This window comes from Eurosta solidaginis, chromosome 1 (assembly GCF_040869045.1).
Source record: "Eurosta solidaginis isolate ZX-2024a chromosome 1, ASM4086904v1, whole genome shotgun sequence".
Lineage (NCBI taxonomy): Eukaryota > Metazoa > Arthropoda > Insecta > Diptera > Tephritidae > Eurosta > Eurosta solidaginis.
In genome coordinates this window covers 317,820,873-317,840,851 of record NC_090319.1, presented here as the reverse complement: position 1 = coordinate 317,840,851, position 19,979 = coordinate 317,820,873, and the positions used below count along the sequence as shown (strand labels likewise).

Below are 19,979 nucleotides of genomic sequence, written 5' to 3'. Positions count from 1 at the left end.
AAATAAATGGGAATTTTGAGAGGAGTTTACCTTGTAAGAATATATTGACGGCCTATTCCAAAAAATTAATGTGAATTTTGAAGGAAGTTTACCTTGTAAGAATATATATTGACGGCCTACTCAAAAAAAATTCGTTATCATAGTCTCAGTTCCGGAATTCAAAGAAGATGTTCTAAAATTACCAAAAATAAATAAAAGAAGACAATAATTGATAAATTTTATTTTTAATGCTATTCTCGTGTTCGCAATTGTATATATAGAATTTCCATTTCACATTCTGAAAGTTACAATTCATATTCGAAATTCCATTTCAAATCATTTTTTCAGAAAGTTGCAATTTATATTCACAAGTCACAATTCATATTCAGAATTTCGATTTAATATTCCGAATTCCATTTGAAATCATTTTCAGAAAGCTGCAATTGATATTCACAGGTCACAATTCATATTTAGAATTTCGATATCATATATTCAGAATTTCCATTCCATATTCATAATGTTACAAGTCATATTCAGAAGGATTTAATTGATATTCAGATTATCTATTTCATATTCAGAAAATTCCAGTTCATATTCAGAAAATAACATTTTTACAAAGAACATTTTTGAAAAAACTTATTACTTCCTTTATATTAGGTCGGTTGAATGTTTGTCCGCTTTACATACAAATCTTGCAATCGATTTTTTAGTAACTTCTCATTGAGTTACAAACGTGAAACTTTACACATAGGTTAGAACACCGTGACAATGCAACAAAAGGAAAAAAATCCGTTAAGTGGCGTACGGATCGAAATAATTATATAGGAATTTTAAAATTTTCAAACCAGCTTTTAAGTAAGAATGAGCTAGAGACTTGGAATTTCAAACTTAATTCAGAGGTCGATGACAGCCGATAACACGATACAAAAAGACTCGCTAGGGGCGCACGGACTGAGATATTTAGAAAAACCAACCGGAACGGAGGAAATTTTGGGATTGATTTTTGTGTAAGTTCTCATTGAGCTACAACTGTTAAACTTCACAGACAGGATACGACGCCGAAAAAATTTAAGAAAAGGAGAAAATAAAAATAAAAAAAAATTTTAAGCACTTCCTTTATATAAATGTTCAAAAATCAACGAAAAATGTCTCCTTATATATTGATATACTTGATTTTTCAATTTTGATCTAGAAATTGCAAAAATATTTATGAGAAGTAAAAAAATAAAGGTGGAGCGCAATTGATTGACTAATAATATCTCTTCCTACCAACTTTCCAATACACCTTTAATCTGAACCCCACAATGTACATATACAAAACATAAAACTATTTTTGCAAAAATATTAAAACTCACTGCCATTTTTTCATTTTTTTTAAGAATTTTCTTTAGTATTAAAATTTTTTTTTTAATTTCAGATCACATCAACCGAACCCATCAATCACCCACGACAACAACAAAAATAGCTAATTTAACACAATTGCATGTCGGCTATAAAAACAAATAAAACATAAAAATTAATAAACAAAAGCAAAAGTTGCAGTAAAAGCAATAAAAGGCAAAGCAAGAAAAAGAAAGAAAAAAATAAATATAAATTGAAAACAAAACATAAACAACTGTGAATAGCTTTTCATACAATAAGTCGCTAACATCGAACGTCTTCAACGATTATTAAGCGCTGCGCGCTAAATTAAACTCCCAGATTAAAAATTGAAGTACAACGTCAGCAGTAAGAACCAGTGAATATCTTAAAGGTTTACAACAACATCACATTCACGAGCAATCTGACACAGCACATAGATCATCTCATTCATAAACACATTTAGCAAAATGGCCTTAATTATGAAATATATTGATAGTATGCAGAGATATATGGACTCACACGGCGGTAAGTCATTTAATATTTATTGGTTAGCTTTTTTTTAGAGTATTTTTATATTTCGTAGTTGCAGACGTGCATGGATAATAACGATGTTATGTAACAAAATTTAAGTTTTTATATAAGTTTGCTTAAAGTTTAAAGTTTTCATACAAATATTTATCTGTTAATACTGTTATAGTGAAGATATATTAATGAGGTAAAAGTATATATAAATACTGATATCTGGTCTGTTCGATATCGGCGGGACATGCTGGAATCGCTGAAAAAGATGAAGAAGTCCGCCAAACTAAGCGTGATTCCCTCGCAGTGATAACTAGTGATTCTCACCACGAAGATTAAGATCCCAAGCTTTAACTTACCTTCTTTAAATGATCCCGAGCTATGTTCTGATAATGCTAAATACCCGGCTGTTCCTATGACACCTTAACAGAACTGGAGGTTAAATTAATGGCATAGATCAAACGCCCTGTGGCTCTGTGAATTTGAACACGGAACGGGGGACAATTCAACGAGCTGCCTGTTATTCGATCACAGTTGCGAATAATTTATGTCTTTCACAGACTGTAAACGTGACAAAAAATTTTCTAGGGGTCTCTGATGCTTCAGTAGTTGAAACTCTTCTAGCCACTTACATAACTAAACATTTTCGGGACTCAGCGGGTGAGTTTCAATCACAGATCTCCTTTATTAACAGGTTAAGTTGCGTAGTAGCTACATATCTTCGTGGGAGACATTCATTTGGTCTGTATAAAGGTGCGTTGTGTTCCACATAAGATAACTATAGCGATTAAGGTTTTGAATGTGACTGATTCCGACCTTGAATAAGTCCTCCGATCAGCGGATTTCTTCGCCTTGGTTTTAGCAACAGCTGGATAGTCAAGTATGCACTGATATTCTCCATGCAATACAGCAGGAAGGGTTTTCCAGTAAATTGAGACGTGCTGCAAAGACTCCTATTATACACTGACCCGTCAGAACCCATACCAACAGAGATGAAAGTTATCTTTTTAGCGTAGAGTTCATTGTAAAAATTTATGAAAAATATAGGAGTTTAACCCATCGTGTCATAACCAATTATTCCGGCAAATTGCTTGCCATCTACTTCAGACCAAAAGGATATTGATGCCTTGTAAGCGGTAATGTCTTCCCAGCGTATTTTTTTATGCTGCCTCGAGGGCCATCTGTGCAAGAGAAGACTACAGAAGTTCAGTGGGACCCCGAATTCTTCACAATTTAATTGTATCCATCGGATTGAGATGTTCGCGTGATAGTTTCTCGGGACCTAACTAAGCCAAGAAACTATGGTGATCCGAGTCTTAAAGTCATTCGAGGCAATCGTAGACGAGGTCAGGCACTCGAACGCGCTCGATCATTTTAAAGTCGATATCGTGGCTTTAATTTCCGTGTGACTGTCCAAGTAGATGATAAATTCTCTAATAGTAGTAGCTCTGGGAAGCCTTCCAACCACCGCATATTAAACTACGACTGCTTCTGCTTGGAAAACACTACAGTGATGGGGCAGGTACAAAGCTTTCCACTAGCCAAGCCCCACATAAAGAAGTATCGGCTACCTAATAAAGTTAGCGTAGGCAAGTCTGCTTGGTATGACTCATTTCGTAAATTTTTTTTATTTTAAATTTCCTTTGTCGACATAACGCGTAGAAAGATCAAGAAATTTGTATCCACTTACAAACAAAAAACAAAAACAAGAACAAGGGTAAAAAGCAGTCAAGATGTAAGCCCTGCGATGAAAGGTAAATCACTACTTGACAGCTACATATGTTTAAGCCTGAATCTTACCGAAAACATATAACAACGATTTAACAGCTATTATATATCTGCTCACACAACCTTTGGGTACTTCAACACTGTGTTCATTTATTACACTGTACAACAAAATTTTTGATACAGCATTTGAATGGGATCATTTGTTTCGAAAAGTAAGGCAATTTGAGATAACTTTGGAACAATAATCTACCTGTATGGCAGACCTAACGCCTAACTTTTTATTACAAAACACTTTTTTAGTAAGATACTCTTAAACGTAATAAATAGTTACTTGATCATCTTAGCTAGTGAGTTTTTCTTCAAATCATTAAAGATGCATTGTCACAGGAAAACGCCTTTTATGGCACTTAAAACCAAAATAGTTGAACATCCAGAATCAACAAAAATTTCCATACATATATTCACAAATTTCAGAAAATTTACGTTCGAGCAGATTACTGTTATAAAAATGTATCACCATAGTAAAAATATATCTCACCATAGTAGTGATCTATTGTTTGACCCTTTAGTCATTACAAAATTGTTTAAATTTTGTAGGCCTGTGTTAAAAAAACTGTGTGCTTTAGCACATGGATAAAATATGTACATTAGAGTGGCCTTTATTATTATTAATTCATGTTATTTTATATTTTTACACAACCAAAGATTTTGTAAAGCGTGATTCAAAATTCAATTTCAATATTTCGCCCCCATATTTTTGGGATCAAGGCGAACAAAAAGTATTACATGTATTTTTTTTTTTTCATTACAGTTTTTCGATAAATCGGTGCCAAAAGTACTCATATCAGTACGTTGTCAGTCATCACATTTAGTAGATTGCGGGCATATTTTTCGTGGAAAGCATAGATAAAGTATAGTAAAGATATTCGCGATGAGCGCAGAAAGGTTTCCAAAATTGTTTGATAATTTTTTCACATTCTTACCAAATCATAGATTTTTCTCGAAATTTACGTATGCCACTTTGCTTCTCTCACCGGAACTGTAAAATTCATAAAAATTTTACTAGGGGTCTACAATTAAGCCTCCAGAGATTACTTTTCAATGATTTCAATATATTGTGGTGAATGTTAGCAGATTCGATATGTCACTATGCCGCTGAAAGAGAAAACAGTCACACATACATGTACACACATAAGCACATGGCGGAACCACACAAGGTGGCAGCAAATTAAATTTCCATGTATTTTTTTTACGATGGACTAATGTCAAAATCGTACTGCGTCGGAAGTTGAAGTGTCAGATCATATTAAAAAAGTACCAATCAGCTGGTTTTCGGAGTTCACCTGTTCCGCCATGCATATGCATGTTGTTGTTGTTGTAGCGATAAGGACACTCCCCTCTTCCGGATGCAGATCTTGTACTAGCCCGACCATCTCGGGAACGATTTGGTATGATAACATGCAACCTTCTAGGCCATACCGCCCTCCCACCCCCTAGATCCATCAGGAGTTCGGGGTCGCCAGAGCCTCGGCTGTTAATGAAACAAGATTCGCCACGGGTAGGTGAGGTTGACAATTAGGTTGGAGAAGCTATATATATGTATATACATAGAATGCAACAGTAAGAACGCATAAGAGCTCTGGCGTTATTACATATTCATGTAAGCAGCACCCAAAAGCACTGAAGTTATTACTCACACATATACATAGAAGACCGAAACGAGAAATAAACATGCAGCTGTGCTATACAGAAACGAGAAATAAATAAGGAAGTGCTCGAGACGGCTGTTCGCGAAAGATGTGGGTCGCGTAAGGAATAGGTGAATGAAGTGAACTGTGAGTATACAAGCAGCGCAGTCCAAGTAATGATGATTCAGTTGATTTTAAAACGTTGTAAGTGAAGTACACGCAAAATTTAATTGTGAAGTCCTACTACCATAGTAGGGCTGTAAATGGAGAACGTTTTGCTATACTGAATATTTGAGTTATTTTTTCGACAGTTCATCGATTCGAACCAAGTATAACAGAGGTGCACAATAATCAAGAGAATTTCCAAAATCAGTTAAATAAAATAAGTGATCAAATTAGCAAATATTCAACAAATTAGACGTAGGCATGCGTAAACTGTCGGATCTTCTGATTGAATTATACCTCTGATTGCGAGTTATGTAGGTTCACAATCGGAGTTATAACGAAATTCAAAATGCAGGTATTTGTAAACGGAGTATAATTCCGATTACGGGTGAATTGTCTGGCAAAACTATCCAAAACTGCTTGCTTCTTTTTACATTTTATACATCGATCTAAATGGGCCGTGTCACGGCCTTATGCTTTATGTATATAATTTGATGTCAGAGGTAAACGTCATATATAATTTTAAAGGATTTTTATGGAAGAAAGGGTCACTCGCTCGGCCTGAATACCCACACCGTCGATTCTGCATACTCCAAACAGGAAAAAAGCGGAAAGGATGGATTTGATTGTGAATCAGGACAAAACGAAGTACCTGTTGTCATCTAGCAAAGAGTCAACCCATTTGCGCCTTGGCAACCATGATGACCTGTACAATTTAAATTCCCTTGGTGTGACCAATCGGCGCCAGTTAGTACAGCGAAGGAGCGACTGGTGCGGCTTGTTGGACGGCCATAATCGTTTAAACGGTTAAGTGACAATTGAGTAAGTAAGCAAGGGTCACACCAATGTACTCACATACGTGCATACAAAGGTGCGATAAGCAGTAGATACCTTAATTGTTTTGTTGTCAAAAATTATACAGCAAATGATTTGCAATAATATGAAAACGTTAGCATACAAAATTTTGGCAACTTTGTATAGGAACATTAATCAAACGGTTATCGTAAGAAACACAATAGGGGGACTCATGTAACCGTACAAATGCCTTATAAAGTGTGTAAACGTATAAATTTATCTAGTGCGTAAACGAGCTGTACAATTTTGTATGAAAAATCATTTACACAATTTGTATAAATTTACGCGCACATTTCATTGTGTAAACGCGGTAAACTCAAAGGAATGCAACCTTGCAGACATTACAGCAGGCATTTTCATCAGAAATCTCCAACATCAGCAAGTAAAGGCGTTTTAGTTTTGATTTTTCACTTAATCTTGGCATTTTTTAATTTGTACAACAATCAAAAAAATTTTGTTTGGCAATAATACAGCTGATAAACAATCAAGTTTATCAAGAGTATTACTAGGTGCGTTCATATAACCGCGTGTGTAAATTGATATAATTTTACACCTTATAAGTTTATATGCTTTCATGAAAAATAATAAAATAATAAAACAAAAATCGTAATTTTAACACACCTCACTTTTGCCCAAATACAATTGCGAGCACTTAAGTAGCGGTGTGTTGTTTTCGAATAATTCATATTTTAGCAATAGTTGGTGCAATGTGATTTTTAATTTTTTTTTTTTATAAACATGTTATTATTTTGTTCGAGCAGTTCCAGACACTCAAACAAATTTACAAAAAACGAAGAAAACACAGCCATTAAAATAAGAAAAATGGGAGTGATTTTTCGCCATAGAAATACTTCCCTCAATCCTAAAATTTAAGATACTTGGAAACTTCTTCACCTTTAGGAAAGGGCAGTGGATTTTGTGCCGACGTTCTCAACTTCACAGTAGTTTTTAATTGAAACAACCTCGCAAACGTTTTTACCGAAGATTCCAGTAGAAAGAAGTGTTAATGGGTTGAATACTGAGGGAGTACCTATTGCGATTATGGCATTGCTCTCCTCTCTGTCTGTTTATAAGGATGCAATTTTGCATACCCGCATTTGACGTGCTGCGTGCATTCATGGCTTTCCACGTCAAAACGTTCTAGCCAAGGATTCTTTTGAGTAAATATTTTTTTTTGACGAATTTTCTGCAAAAATACAAAAAAAATAGTTTATTCAAAGTTCAACGTTTGTATTAGATGTCTTCACTACTATCATAATTTTTTCATTGATGTTGGAAAAAGTTGTCTAACATTTTATTGCAATTTTCAAAGATTATGTAACTTTTTAAAATTCCAATTTTTAAGTAATTATATTTTTGTATTTAATTATAGAGACATGCTCATATTGCTTTACACAATTGGTTTTGTTATTCATATTAGAGAAAAATTACAAAGTTTACAAACGGCGATGTTTACTAGGACATGTTTCTGGATTCCACTTCTTTATCAGCTAGCGTTTTGGGAGCTGAGTATTGAACTCGAGATCTCTTATTATTGTTTTTTAATTCGAAAACTTAAAATCCATAACTTAACAAAAAAATACCCAAAGGGTCAAATTGTCTTCGTGATGTTTATCCAAAGAAATTTACTCCAATTTGCGAGTGGAATATTTTAATTTTTTTCACGAAAATTGGTGATTTTCCAAAAGTTATGCACATTACACTTGAAAGGAGGCTGTGATGTCAAAACAAGCTTCCACATTATTCTTTTGTAAGGACTTCAAGGGACTCTATAACTCTCCCATATAGTTTTGGAGGAATACAAAATTATTAAGAAAAAGCTCGCTTATTGTTTTTGGAAAGCAAGACTTTTTTGTTTGGTTATAATTTTTTTGTTTGTTTATTATTTTTTTGAAAGAATTCGCCAGTAATATTTCACATTACGAGCCGGAACCGTGCGCATCTTGCGCAACAAATATAAAAGTCTCATATCAAATATCAACAGAAATCAGCTGTTCTATCAATCAAACATCTATAAACTTACATGAAAACATCTATTAATTTCGCTGCCATCTGGCGAATGTTAGCAAGTGCTGGCAATGCAGTGTTAGTTCTAATGAAATATTCACAATAGTGCCATAGTACAAATAGATTTTTTTTGTGTGCTCACAATCGCTTATTCTTAAGAAATTATTTTAATAAAATATAGCTAACAAAAGCACTACGACTAATAATGTCCAAAGCTCGCTAATAGCACGAATCCCCTTCTTTACAACCAAAACTTTATTTATAGATTTGGATTCCAAATAAGAGCGGAAAAGCAACCCGTACATAAAAACAGCAATTAGAAATAATATATAAGTTTACATCGTTTATAAAAATGCTTTGCGTTCAGTACTATTGTGTATAACTATTTTATTGCTCACAACTATACGTTGTGCGTGCTTTGGTTTGCACACAGAGTATATCAACTTTGATTGGATAACGGTTGGTTGTACAGGTATTAAGGAATAGAGATAGATATAGACTTCCATATATCAAAATCATCAGTATCGAAAAAAAAAAATGATTGAGCCATGTCCGTCCGTCCGTCCATCCGTCCGTCCGTTAACACGATAACTTGAGTAAATTTTGAGGTATCTTGATGAAATTTGGTATGTAGATTCCTGGGCACTCATCTCAGATCGCCATTTAAAATGAACGATATCGGACTATAACCACGCCCACTTTTTCGATATCGAAAATTTCGAAAAACCTAAAAAATGCGATAATTCATTACCAAAGGCAGATAAAGCGATGAAACTTGGTAGGTCGGTTGACCTTATGACGCAGAATAGAAAATTAGTAAAATTTTGGATAATGGGCGTGGCACCGCCCACTTCTGAAAGAAGGTAATTTTAAAATTTTTCAAGCTGTAATTTGGCAGTCGTTGATGATATCATAATGAAATTTGGCAGGAACGTTACCCATATTACTATATATGTTCCAAATAAAAATTAGCAAAATCGGATGACGAACGCGCCCACTTTTTAAAAAAAAAATTTTTTTGTAAAATTTTAACAAAAAATTTAATATCTTTACAGTATATAAGTAAATTATGTCAATATTCAACTCTAGTAATGATATGGTGCAACAAAATACGAAAATAAAAGAAAATTTCATAATGGGCGTGGCTCCGCTCTTTTTCATTAAATTTGTCTAGAATAATTTTAATGCCATAAGTCGAATAAAAATTTACCAATCCGTGTGAAATTTGGTAGGGGCATAGATTCTACGGTAAGTGCTTTCTGTGAAAATGGGCGAAATCGGTTAAAGCCACGCCCAGTTTTTATACGCAGTCGACCACCTGTCCTTCCGCTTGGCCGTTAACACGATAACTTGAGAAAAAACCGATATATATGTACTAAACTTAGTCCACGTACTTATCTGAAGTCACTTTATCTCGGTATAAAATATGGCGGAAATCGGACTATGACCACGCCCACTTTTCCGATATCGAAAATTACGAAAAATGAAAAAAAATGCCATAATTCTGTACCAAATATGAAACAAGTAAGGAAGGTTAAGTTCGGGTGTAACCGAACATTACATACTCAGTTGAGAGCTATGGTGACAACATAAGGGAAAATAACCACGTAGGAAAATGAACCGAGGGAAACCCTGGAATGTGTTTGTACGACATGCGTATCAAATGAAAGGCATTTACGAGTATTTTATGAGGGAGTGGGCCATAGTTCTATAGGTGGACGCCATTTAGAGATATCGCCATAAAGGTGGATCAGGGTTGACTCTAGAATTTGTTTGTATGATATGGGTATCAAAAGAAAGGTGTTAATGAGTATTTTAAAAGGGAGTGATCCTTAGTTCCATAGGTGGACGCCGTTTCGAGATATCGCCATAAAGGTGGGCCAGGGGTGACCCTAGAATTTGTTTGTACGATATGGGTATCAAATTAAAGGTATTAATGAGTATTTTAAAAGGGAGTGGGCCTCAGTTATATAGGTGGACACCTTTTCGAGGTATCGCAATAAAGGTGGACCAGGGGTGACCCTAGACTTTGTTTGTACGATATGGGTATCAAATGAAAGGTGTTAATGAGTATTTTTATAAGGGTGTGGGCCTTAGTTCTATAGGTGGACGCCTTTTCGAGGTATCGCAATAAAGGTGAACCAGGGGTGACTCTAGACTTTGTTTGTACGATATGGGTATCAAATGAAAGGTGTTAATGAGTATTTTTATAAGGGAGTGGGCCTTCGTTCTATAGGTGGACGCCTTTTCGAGATATCGCCATAAAGGTGGACCAGGGGTGACTCTAGAATGTGTTTGTACGATATGGGTATCAAATTAAAGTTATTAATGAGGGTTTTAAAAGGGAGTGGCGGTAGTTTTATAGGTGGTCGCCTTTTCGAGATATCGCCATAAAGGTGGACCAGGGGTGACTCTAGAATACGTTTGTACAATATGGGTATCAAACGAAAGGTGTTAATGAGTATTTTAAAAGGTAGTGGGCCTTAGTTCTATAGGTGGACGCCTTTTCGAGGTATCGCAATAAAGGTGGACCAGGGGTGACTCTAGAATGTGTTTTGTACGAAATGGGTATCAAATTAAAGGTACTAATGAGGCTTTTAAAAGGGAGTGGTGGTAGTTGTATATGTGAAGGCGTTTTCCAGATATCGACCAAAATGTGGAACAAGGTGACCCAGAACATCATCTGTTGGATACTGCTAATTTATTTATATATGTAATACCTGCCAAGATTTCAAGCGTTTTTTATTTCGCCCTGCAGAACTTTTTCATTTTCTTCTACTTAATATCGTAGGTGTCACAACCATTTTACAAAGTTTTTTCTAAAGTTATATTTCGCGTCAATAAACCAATCCAATTACCATGTTTCATCCCTTTTTTCGTATTTGGTATAGAATTATGGCATTTTTTTCATTTTTCGTAATTTTCGATATCGAAAAAGTGGGCGTGTTCATAGTCGGATTTCGTTCAATTTTTATACCAAGATAAAGTTAGTTCAGGTAAGTACGTGAGCTAAGTTCAGTAAAGATATGTCGATTTTTGCTCAAGTTATCGTGTTAACGGCCACGCGGAAGGACAGACGGACGACTGTGTATTAAAACTGGGCGTGGCTTCAACCGATTTCGCCCATTTTCACAGAAAACAATTAACGTCATAAAATCTATGCCCCTACCAAATTTCAAAAGGATTGGTAAATTTTTGTTCGACTTATGGCATTAAAAGTATCCTAGACAAATTAAATGAAAAAGGGCGGAGCCACGCCCATTTTGAAATTTTCTTTTATTTTTGTAGTTTGTTGCACCATATCATTACTGGAGTTGAATGTTGACATAATTTACTTATACACTGTAAAGATATTAATTTTTTTTTTTAATTTCCCTTTAAAAAAAATTTTTTTTTAAGTGGGCGTGGTCCTTCTCCGATTTTGCTAATTTTTGTCAGTCAGAAAATACGACTCGTTGCGTAATACATAATATTGCCCTTAGTACTGACTTCATATTCACTGAACACGTTTTGTGAAATGCTCACGCTTATGCAATTCTCTTCTTATTAGCCAATTTATCATTTTATTTGATTATGACTTTGTTTCTCATTTCGTATTCAAAACACATAGGAATTGTTATTGTTGTAAATATATGACACATGACAGCATCGACGAGTAACGGTGATGAAGTGCATTCTTTCGAATGTATTTGAAAACGTTTTGATACCTTCTACTGTGTTTCGATTATTTCTGGCGCATGTAACACAAAACAATTCACACGTGAAGGGAATAAAACAGGAATTGTGTGAAAATCTTAATATGAGGGTGATCTCATTGAGTGGTAAGGATAACCGGGAGTACCTTCACAAAGATCTCACATCAATTAAGGTTGCAGCGTCATAGTCGCATATGTAACCAGTGCCGGCAAGAAAGCCAAAAGTTCTAAAGTAAATCAGCCTTTATCCGTTTAGACCGAATTTCTTATTTCATTTATTTTACAAATATTTTTGTTCTTCCTATTTCCTATCTAAAATATAAACTGGAGAATTAGTCGAATTATGCTAAAATATATGTAAAATATAAAACCTTAAAATAAGTAGACAAAAAATTCTGTAAAACTAAAAAAAATTATGAACTGAGAATCTCAACACCTTTCAAGGTTAGACGAATTAACACCGCTTAATTAAGCCAACAAATAAACGGCCAAAGAAACGTAGATAAAAACTGAGATGAAAACGAAACAAAATGGAATTGCACTCCATTCGTTAAGTTTACAATTTTCTAGTAATTATTAATACCGAAACCTGCAGTAGCATGGGGAAGCCGAATGCCGTTAAAGATGATTTGAGCTCCTTCGTAATTCTAAGGAGCTGAAGTAGGTGATATTGTGGGAGTATATCACAAATAATTAAGTTGTACCATTCCGGGCTCATTAAGAACATGTCAACAAGCTTTCGTTTATGTAAATATGCAAAGAAACAAGGGAAAAAGTTGTAAAACATTCACCAAGACATGGCTTAGGTCGAGTCTGTTTGTCGATAGATCGATCATCGAAGGAGTGCGGGATTAAATCGAACTCTAGGAATAATGCTCTTCACTGAATCAGACCTTTACAAGTACTTTCTTTATAATCTGAGCTCACACATACCTCCCTAAAAATTTAGAGTCGGCGTTTAACTGGCCGATCAATAAAGACCTCAAATACGCTGAATTCGTCCATGGTTGAACTAGCCGGTCCATGAATTTGTCTATAGTGTTAGCAGAATTTGTTTGACGACCAAATGGAAAAACTCAATAAGATATCAGGGCTTATGTTATAAAAAAGTTCTATATTAGACATACAAATTGGTTTAATGTTCTGCATATGTAGAGGGTGAAGAGCTCTCTCAGGTATATCTAAATGGGCCAAACGGCCTAATTGCTCTGCTTTGCTTTGGACAACCATTCTAACCAAACTTAGGTCATAGGCAGATACTGTACGTTTTCTAAGACCAATCCTAGTTGCAGCTTCTAAATTTTATAGGCCTGCTACTCGGGGAACCATTTTAAGTGTTGTTTTTGTGTTTTCTAGGCAATAAAATTTTCCCAGGGGAAAATGCTAGAGGCACCAGGGATCCCAAAGCATTCCTATAACGAATTATAAATCTTTTATATTTTCCAGTCGTAGTAGTTGTATTAAATTCCAGACTTATATTTCCAAAGTCCAAAAGAAAAGCTAAATCCGGATTTTATATCCGGAAAATAAAATTAGGTGCGAATTTTAATTTTAAAGCCAGAATAAAGGTCCGTCCCTGAACTAAGCAATGACTCATTCTCATTCGATTTTAACAAATTGTATACAAATCGATTCGTCTAGATATCTATATTTAGAAACTATATATATGATATATAAATAGATGCAAGTTGCGATATACCTCCTAAGAGATTTAGGCCGAGCTCCCCATTCTAATTTGCGTCGTGATAGTTTACAGTTTTTCCTAGAATTTGCAGAATGGGACTCAAATGTTGTATGCCCACTCTATGAGGCATCTGCAGGCAGAAATAAACTCGGAATGTTCGCCAAACTGCCCCCGAGGTACGACTCCAGTCAGAAAAAATTTTTTATAATTGAAAAACTTTCCAGGGCCTTCGCTGTGGTAGACGAGCACGCTTCCACCACACCACGGCAGCTGCCAAACAGTACAACATTTCTTAATTACAACTCGACTATCCCAAATAAGTTCTTCCGTGGGTTTTTTATCCGTGAATTAAAAATGCTGGTTTGGTGGCATTTTTAAGTGCAGGCGTGAACTGTTCCTCGTTTTTAAAGACTTATTTTTGCTCGGACCCTAAAGCTAAATCTGGGTTCAATATATATGCTTCACTTATTAGAAAACATATTCTGTATTTTATCAAAGCGTCCACTCATTTCAGTTAGTAAGGCTGTGTGCGAGTTGACCTAAATTTCTACCTAAATAGAGAAAAAACCTAAATCACTGGAAACTGTCGGTAAGGCAGTGCAAAATACAAATTTAGAATTTTTGTGAGCATACTTTTCAGCCTAAATTCAAATGTCAAATTTCAAAAACAAAAATATTGATTTTTCAATATTGTATATGCAAATAAATGGCTCTTGTCCATTCAATTTAAATAAATCATAGATCGTAGAGCGATGATCCCTGCTGCGATTAAGGTCCGATCGATTGTACGTGATGGTGAGCTCAATTTTGTTCAAGCTGATGTTGGCAACACAAGAATTGGATCCTTCTCAAATATGGACCGCAATCTGAACATATTTGGCAAGCAAGTGCACTAATTGGCCTAAAGAAGTTATTAGAGGCGTACCGACATCACAGTATTGAATTCGAGATAGTGGAAAAGGTCATTGTGCACGTGCTCCAATAAGTCCGAAAACAAGCCTTATAAAACGGAACCACTGCATTTTCTTGAACTACTATCTTGGGATAGGTACTTACCGAGGACCCTAATTGACCTATGTTCTTTTTAAGCGTGAAAACGCATCAAAAATACTAAATTTCCCATGTTGTTATTATTTTCTTAGCAGAAATAAACAATTTAGGTTTTCAAATCAACTCGCACAGTTTTGACAGCTTTTTCCTAAATTATTGCAGTGCTGGAAAGTTCCAGTGGAATATTAGTTTAGGTACCTAAAATTTAGGCGAACTCGCACCCAGCCCAAATACGAGAAGCTTTGCTTGTTAATTATGATGGTGTTTAACATAATTAGCCCCAAGGAAACACAAGAGCGACATCCTGTATTGACAACTCATATAAATGTACAAAAGGATCAGCGGCTCTGCTTCTAAAGTCCGTCAATGAGGCCCATTTTGCGACTTTATCTTGACACGGGGCCGGGAAACCCATCGTATGATGGCTCTTATAATTTAATTGATTTCGTAGTTGATAGATTTTAGATTCTTTTAATCCTATTGGCGGCCGCCGTGGTGTGATGGTAGCGTGCTCCACCTACCACACCGAAGATCCCGGGTTCACGCCCCCGGGAAAAGCAATATCTAAATTTTAGAAACAAGTTTTTTAAATTAGAAGAAAATTTGTCTAAGCGAGGTAGCCCCTTGGCGATGTTTGGGAAGCACTCGGAGTGTATTTCTGCCATGAAAAGCTCTCAGTGAAAACTCATCTTCCTTGCCGATGCCGTTCGGAGTCGGCATAAAAACAAGTAGGTCCCGTCCCGCCAATTTGTAGGAAAAATTAAAAAGGAGCACGACGCAAATTGGAAGAGAAGCTCGACCTAAAATTTCTACGGAGGTTGTCGCTCCTTACATTTTTTCAATTACACGCAAACATATCAGCATACACAGTCCTCTAACTTTAGATACATTTTCTGGCATTTTATAATAATAAGGGTTATCTCTACTCGAGAGAAATGTTGCAAAACTAGAATAGTAGTCGATTCGATAATAATTAGGGAACAAACGCAAATTAAATTTAGATTACAATCTCATTAGAGAAATACTCGTACGCTTCGAATGGATTCCATACGAAGGTAAAATTTTTATTTCAGCAACTTTTGCCATCAAATTATGAAAATTACTCTACATATTTTCCAACTGTATTTGAGAAACTGATAAATATTTTTAAGAAAAAGGTGAATATATTTGAGAAATGGGGAAATGTATTTTAGAACGAATCAAAAACATTCATAAAATATTTCTCTGAAATACATTTGCTCATTTCTCAAATATATTTACCCGTTTCTCGAATACAGTTTGGAAAAGGTGTATTGCTAATACTTGGTAATCAATATTTAATATATACCAGGAACCCAAACTTCGGACTTTTAATTGTTTATTGAATAAAATCCGGCCCTATAACCAGTGGCGGATTTACCCTATAAGCAACAGAGGCTAGAAGCCTAGGGCGGCAAAATTCTGGTCAATTAATGCTTGAAAAAAAAAAAGATTGCATTCGGATTTTGCTGCACTTAAAATTTTATTTTTGTCTGCATATAATAATAAATAGTTCATTATTTTTTATGCATTTCGAAATTAGAACGAAGCAGGCGTACAAATTTGCATAAAACTTCTAATCCTGCGCCTGCACGTGGCGTAAAGAAACAGCCGACCCGCCACCCTGAAAATCAGAATCATCTAAAGGGTTACCACACTTGACATCACCGCCAAAAAACGAGAGCGCATTCGGTGCATTCGATGCAATTTTTGAGCTCAAGCCCTTCTATTCTTCACAAGTATATTATAATGCATAAAATATGAAGGTCAAATCTGGTCGTATGTCAAATAATAGGCAGAATATAGTCTTCTTTTTGTCTTGCGTGATGAATTTTCTTTTAACACCTTTATGAAATATCTACGCAACGAAGAATTACGTAAGAAATCCACTATATTGAGCAATTACTACAGCCAAGATCTTGAGGCAAATTTGGGAAGTGAAATGCTGTTTTGCAAGGCATACTGCATCGAAAAGAACGTTTCAAATTATTCTCCGCTGGAACTGTTGAACATTGCGTTCCGAATGTTTGTTTCAATTCCTATTGCAAATTGTAGCGTAGAGAGATCGTTTTCTGTTTTAAAGCGCGTGAATACCTACCTCAGATCTTCATTGGGAGAAGACAAGCTGAATGCTCTTGCGTTGTGACAATAGAACCAGAATTGTTTTTGTTTATCGATTGTGATGATATCATTTGCAAATTTGCAGCTGAAAAATCAAGACGGAAAGAAACGTTAATGAGGAATGTTTGGAAAAAAGTTACGGTTAAATACCTAATTACTGCAAATGTCGATTATCTTGATTTCGTTATGTATTTCATTAATAACAAACCACACTGTAATAAAGCACTGAAAATCGCATTATTTGTGTTAAATATTCATATTGTGAAAATAGGGGCGGCAAGTTATGTATTGCCTAGGAGCGGCGAATATTCAAATCCGCCACTACCTATAACTATGGAATGGCTCAACAAATGACACGAATTTTTTTCAAGCATAATCCTTACTGCTTCCACAGAAAGCGGTATATCAAATCTGTGGCAATTTGAGAAAAACAACCTAATTGGAGTTAGGATAAAAGTGATATTCTGGCTTCATAACAGAAATTCGTTACAGATCTCCCTATGTTACTTACTCATAGACCTAGCGCCAAATGGCTGCTACAAAATATAGGAAGTTACAATGGTGAATTGTGGCTAGCTTTTCAGATAAAGGTCTATGTATCGTCATTATCCTAACTCGAATTAGGTTGTTTTTTCAATTGCCACAGAAATTTGAAGGCATTATCTCATGGGGATCCAACTTTAAGGCGAAAAACAGATGCATGTTTGGTATGGAAAAGTATAAGTACAGTGCTATGAGAGTTTGTTTCAGCTGTTAGCTTTTCTATGACATATTTCTGGTATTAGTAACGAAAACTTTGAAATGGCCATATAGGTTTCAAATCTAGACATTTAGAAGAATCTATTGGTAAAAAATTCGTTTCATGAGCCGTTCCAGAGTTATTTGTCCTTAAAAATTAAAAGTCCAGATTTTACTTTTATTTGTAGATTTTTTTTTAAAAGCACGAAAAATAAAAAGGGTGCATGATTCGTCATAAAAATGCTATAAGTATCCCCGGGTTCCCATAAACTTACACCCAGGACAATTTTTTGACCCTGACTCTTTCGACTCAAACAAAAAAAAAAACTATTAAAATGAGTCCCTGATAAATACAAAAGTTGTATTCGAATAATAGGCAGGTATTTACGAGTTTTAGAATGGCAAATGGTCCAGACGGGATAAAATATTTTAAAATTGTGCCCATTTTAAATTCAAACTAAACTTCCTGCTTGTTTTAGTTCAACCGTTCGAATGTCATCAGCACGTAATCAAAAAAGTTAACTTTCACTGTCAATAATATTACAACAAATTTGAAATAATAAAAATATATACATACATAAATACGTATAACCTTAAATTGATCTCCAACTAATTTCCTCATCAACTTGTTATATCCGCAATAAAATTGATTTGTTTTAATTTCTAATTATTGCAGATTCGAGGACGAAGGATTGGCCAATGATGTCGTCACCATTCCCCACTCTAGCAGTTTGCCTCACATATGTTTATTTAGTCAAGGTGAGTGATTTTTTGCAACTATTTGTAAATACGTTTATTACTACTACTACATGTATATACATATTTAATTAATTATTTACATGTGGAATTTCATTTCCGTATGATAGTAGACGAAAGTCTAAACAGAAAAAGTTTTAGAATTATTCAACAAATTTTATATAAACTGTTTTTAAGTTCATAAAATATATTGCTAAATGTAGTTACTGTCTGTGAAAAAATTTATAAATGTGCATGTTTAGGTACACAGGGGCGGATCTCGCGGGTCGAATAGCAGGAAAATTGGCGTTTGTCATATGAAATGTGTGAAAGATTTAATATGAAACCACATTGAACTTTCTAGGCCATCTCTACACCATATGTATATACGTGCGTTAGGATGGTTCAAAAAGACATTTGTTTTTTTTTCCCCATACCCTTTTTTACATTTTTTTTTCAAACCGCAAGCAATATTTACGTGCTTGCCAGAAACTTCCCCGTTAAGATTCGTTTTGAACATAAAGATGTAGGTAGTGTGGAATAAGTTGAAACGAGAGGGCTAAATCCATTTCACTTATATTATGACTCAAATCACATAGAATTTTATAGAATAATTAAGAACAAACATTCGAATCGTTCTCAAGTCTTCAACGCTATTAAAATATCACAAACGAGTCTCAAATCCGATTATGAAAGACTTTCGTCGGTAGTGCTTTTAAGTCGCCGGAAAGATTTAGCACTTCGAGGCATCAAAAGGCCATCATACTCTACTTTGAAACAATTTTTTGTTTGGTTTGTTTTTGTTTTCTGATTACGAATTAAGTAACTTGACGTTTTACGCCCATGTCGTCACGTGTAATATGCAGATGCCGTTCGGAGTAGGCATAAAACATGTAGGTCTTAGATCTCTTCGGAGGTTATCGCGCCTTATATATATATTATTTTTTATTACTAAAGTTCTGTTCCCCGTGTTAAAAACTTCTTCTAATCATATAAGCCATCTTTGAGATATTAGAGGATACGGTAAGAAACTAATGTAATAAGGGTTTATTAAAAATAGGCGCAATCTTTTTTTTTCATATTTTCCCCTAACGTTCCTCTTTTGTATACCTTTCATGAAAATGAAATGATATCTTAACTTTGTCATGAATCTAAATGGTAAATCCTTAAAAAAATAGATAGAACCACCAATAAGTATAGCGAAATGATCAGGATGAAGAGCTGAGTTAATTTAGCCATGCCCGTCTGTCTGTTTGTATGCAAAATAGTCCCTCAATTTTTCAGATATTTTGATAAAATGTGGTGAGCGGGTATATTTAGGTGTCCAATTACACATCTGTCGGAACCGGCCGGATCGGACCGCTATAGCATAATCCCCCCGATTTCTCAGAAAAGAAGATTTTTGTCATATCTTCCTCATTTTATCAGATTGAAGCTTCAAACTTCATCATATATGATGTGGGAACCTTCTGTGCTCATTTCGAGCACTGTTCGGGCTTGACTTAAGATTTTTCGTTCTCAAGCTTCGAGAACGATTTGTGGTCGATTTAACAGTTTTCGGCCTCAATTCAAGAACGGTTTGTGCTTGATAATTGATGGCATTGGGATGGTAATTTTTTTCATTAGTACCCATTT

General features: G+C 35.1%; 1 protein-coding gene across 10 annotated transcripts in view; it reads left to right on the top strand.

The window, feature by feature from the left end:
• LOC137237697 (very long chain fatty acid elongase AAEL008004) overlaps positions 1 to 19,979 on the top strand; it is a 250,422-nt gene that overhangs the window by 184,098 nt on the left and 46,345 nt on the right. For all 10 annotated transcript variants that reach the window (XM_067761731.1, XM_067761729.1, XM_067761733.1 and 7 more), the window contains 2 exons: positions 1,397 to 1,866; positions 18,286 to 18,368. In XM_067761731.1, coding sequence (XP_067617832.1) covers positions 1,809 to 1,866; positions 18,286 to 18,368 — 141 coding nt within the window. In that variant the 5' untranslated portion in view covers positions 1,397 to 1,808. The remainder of the gene's footprint in view (positions 1 to 1,396; positions 1,867 to 18,285; positions 18,369 to 19,979) is intronic.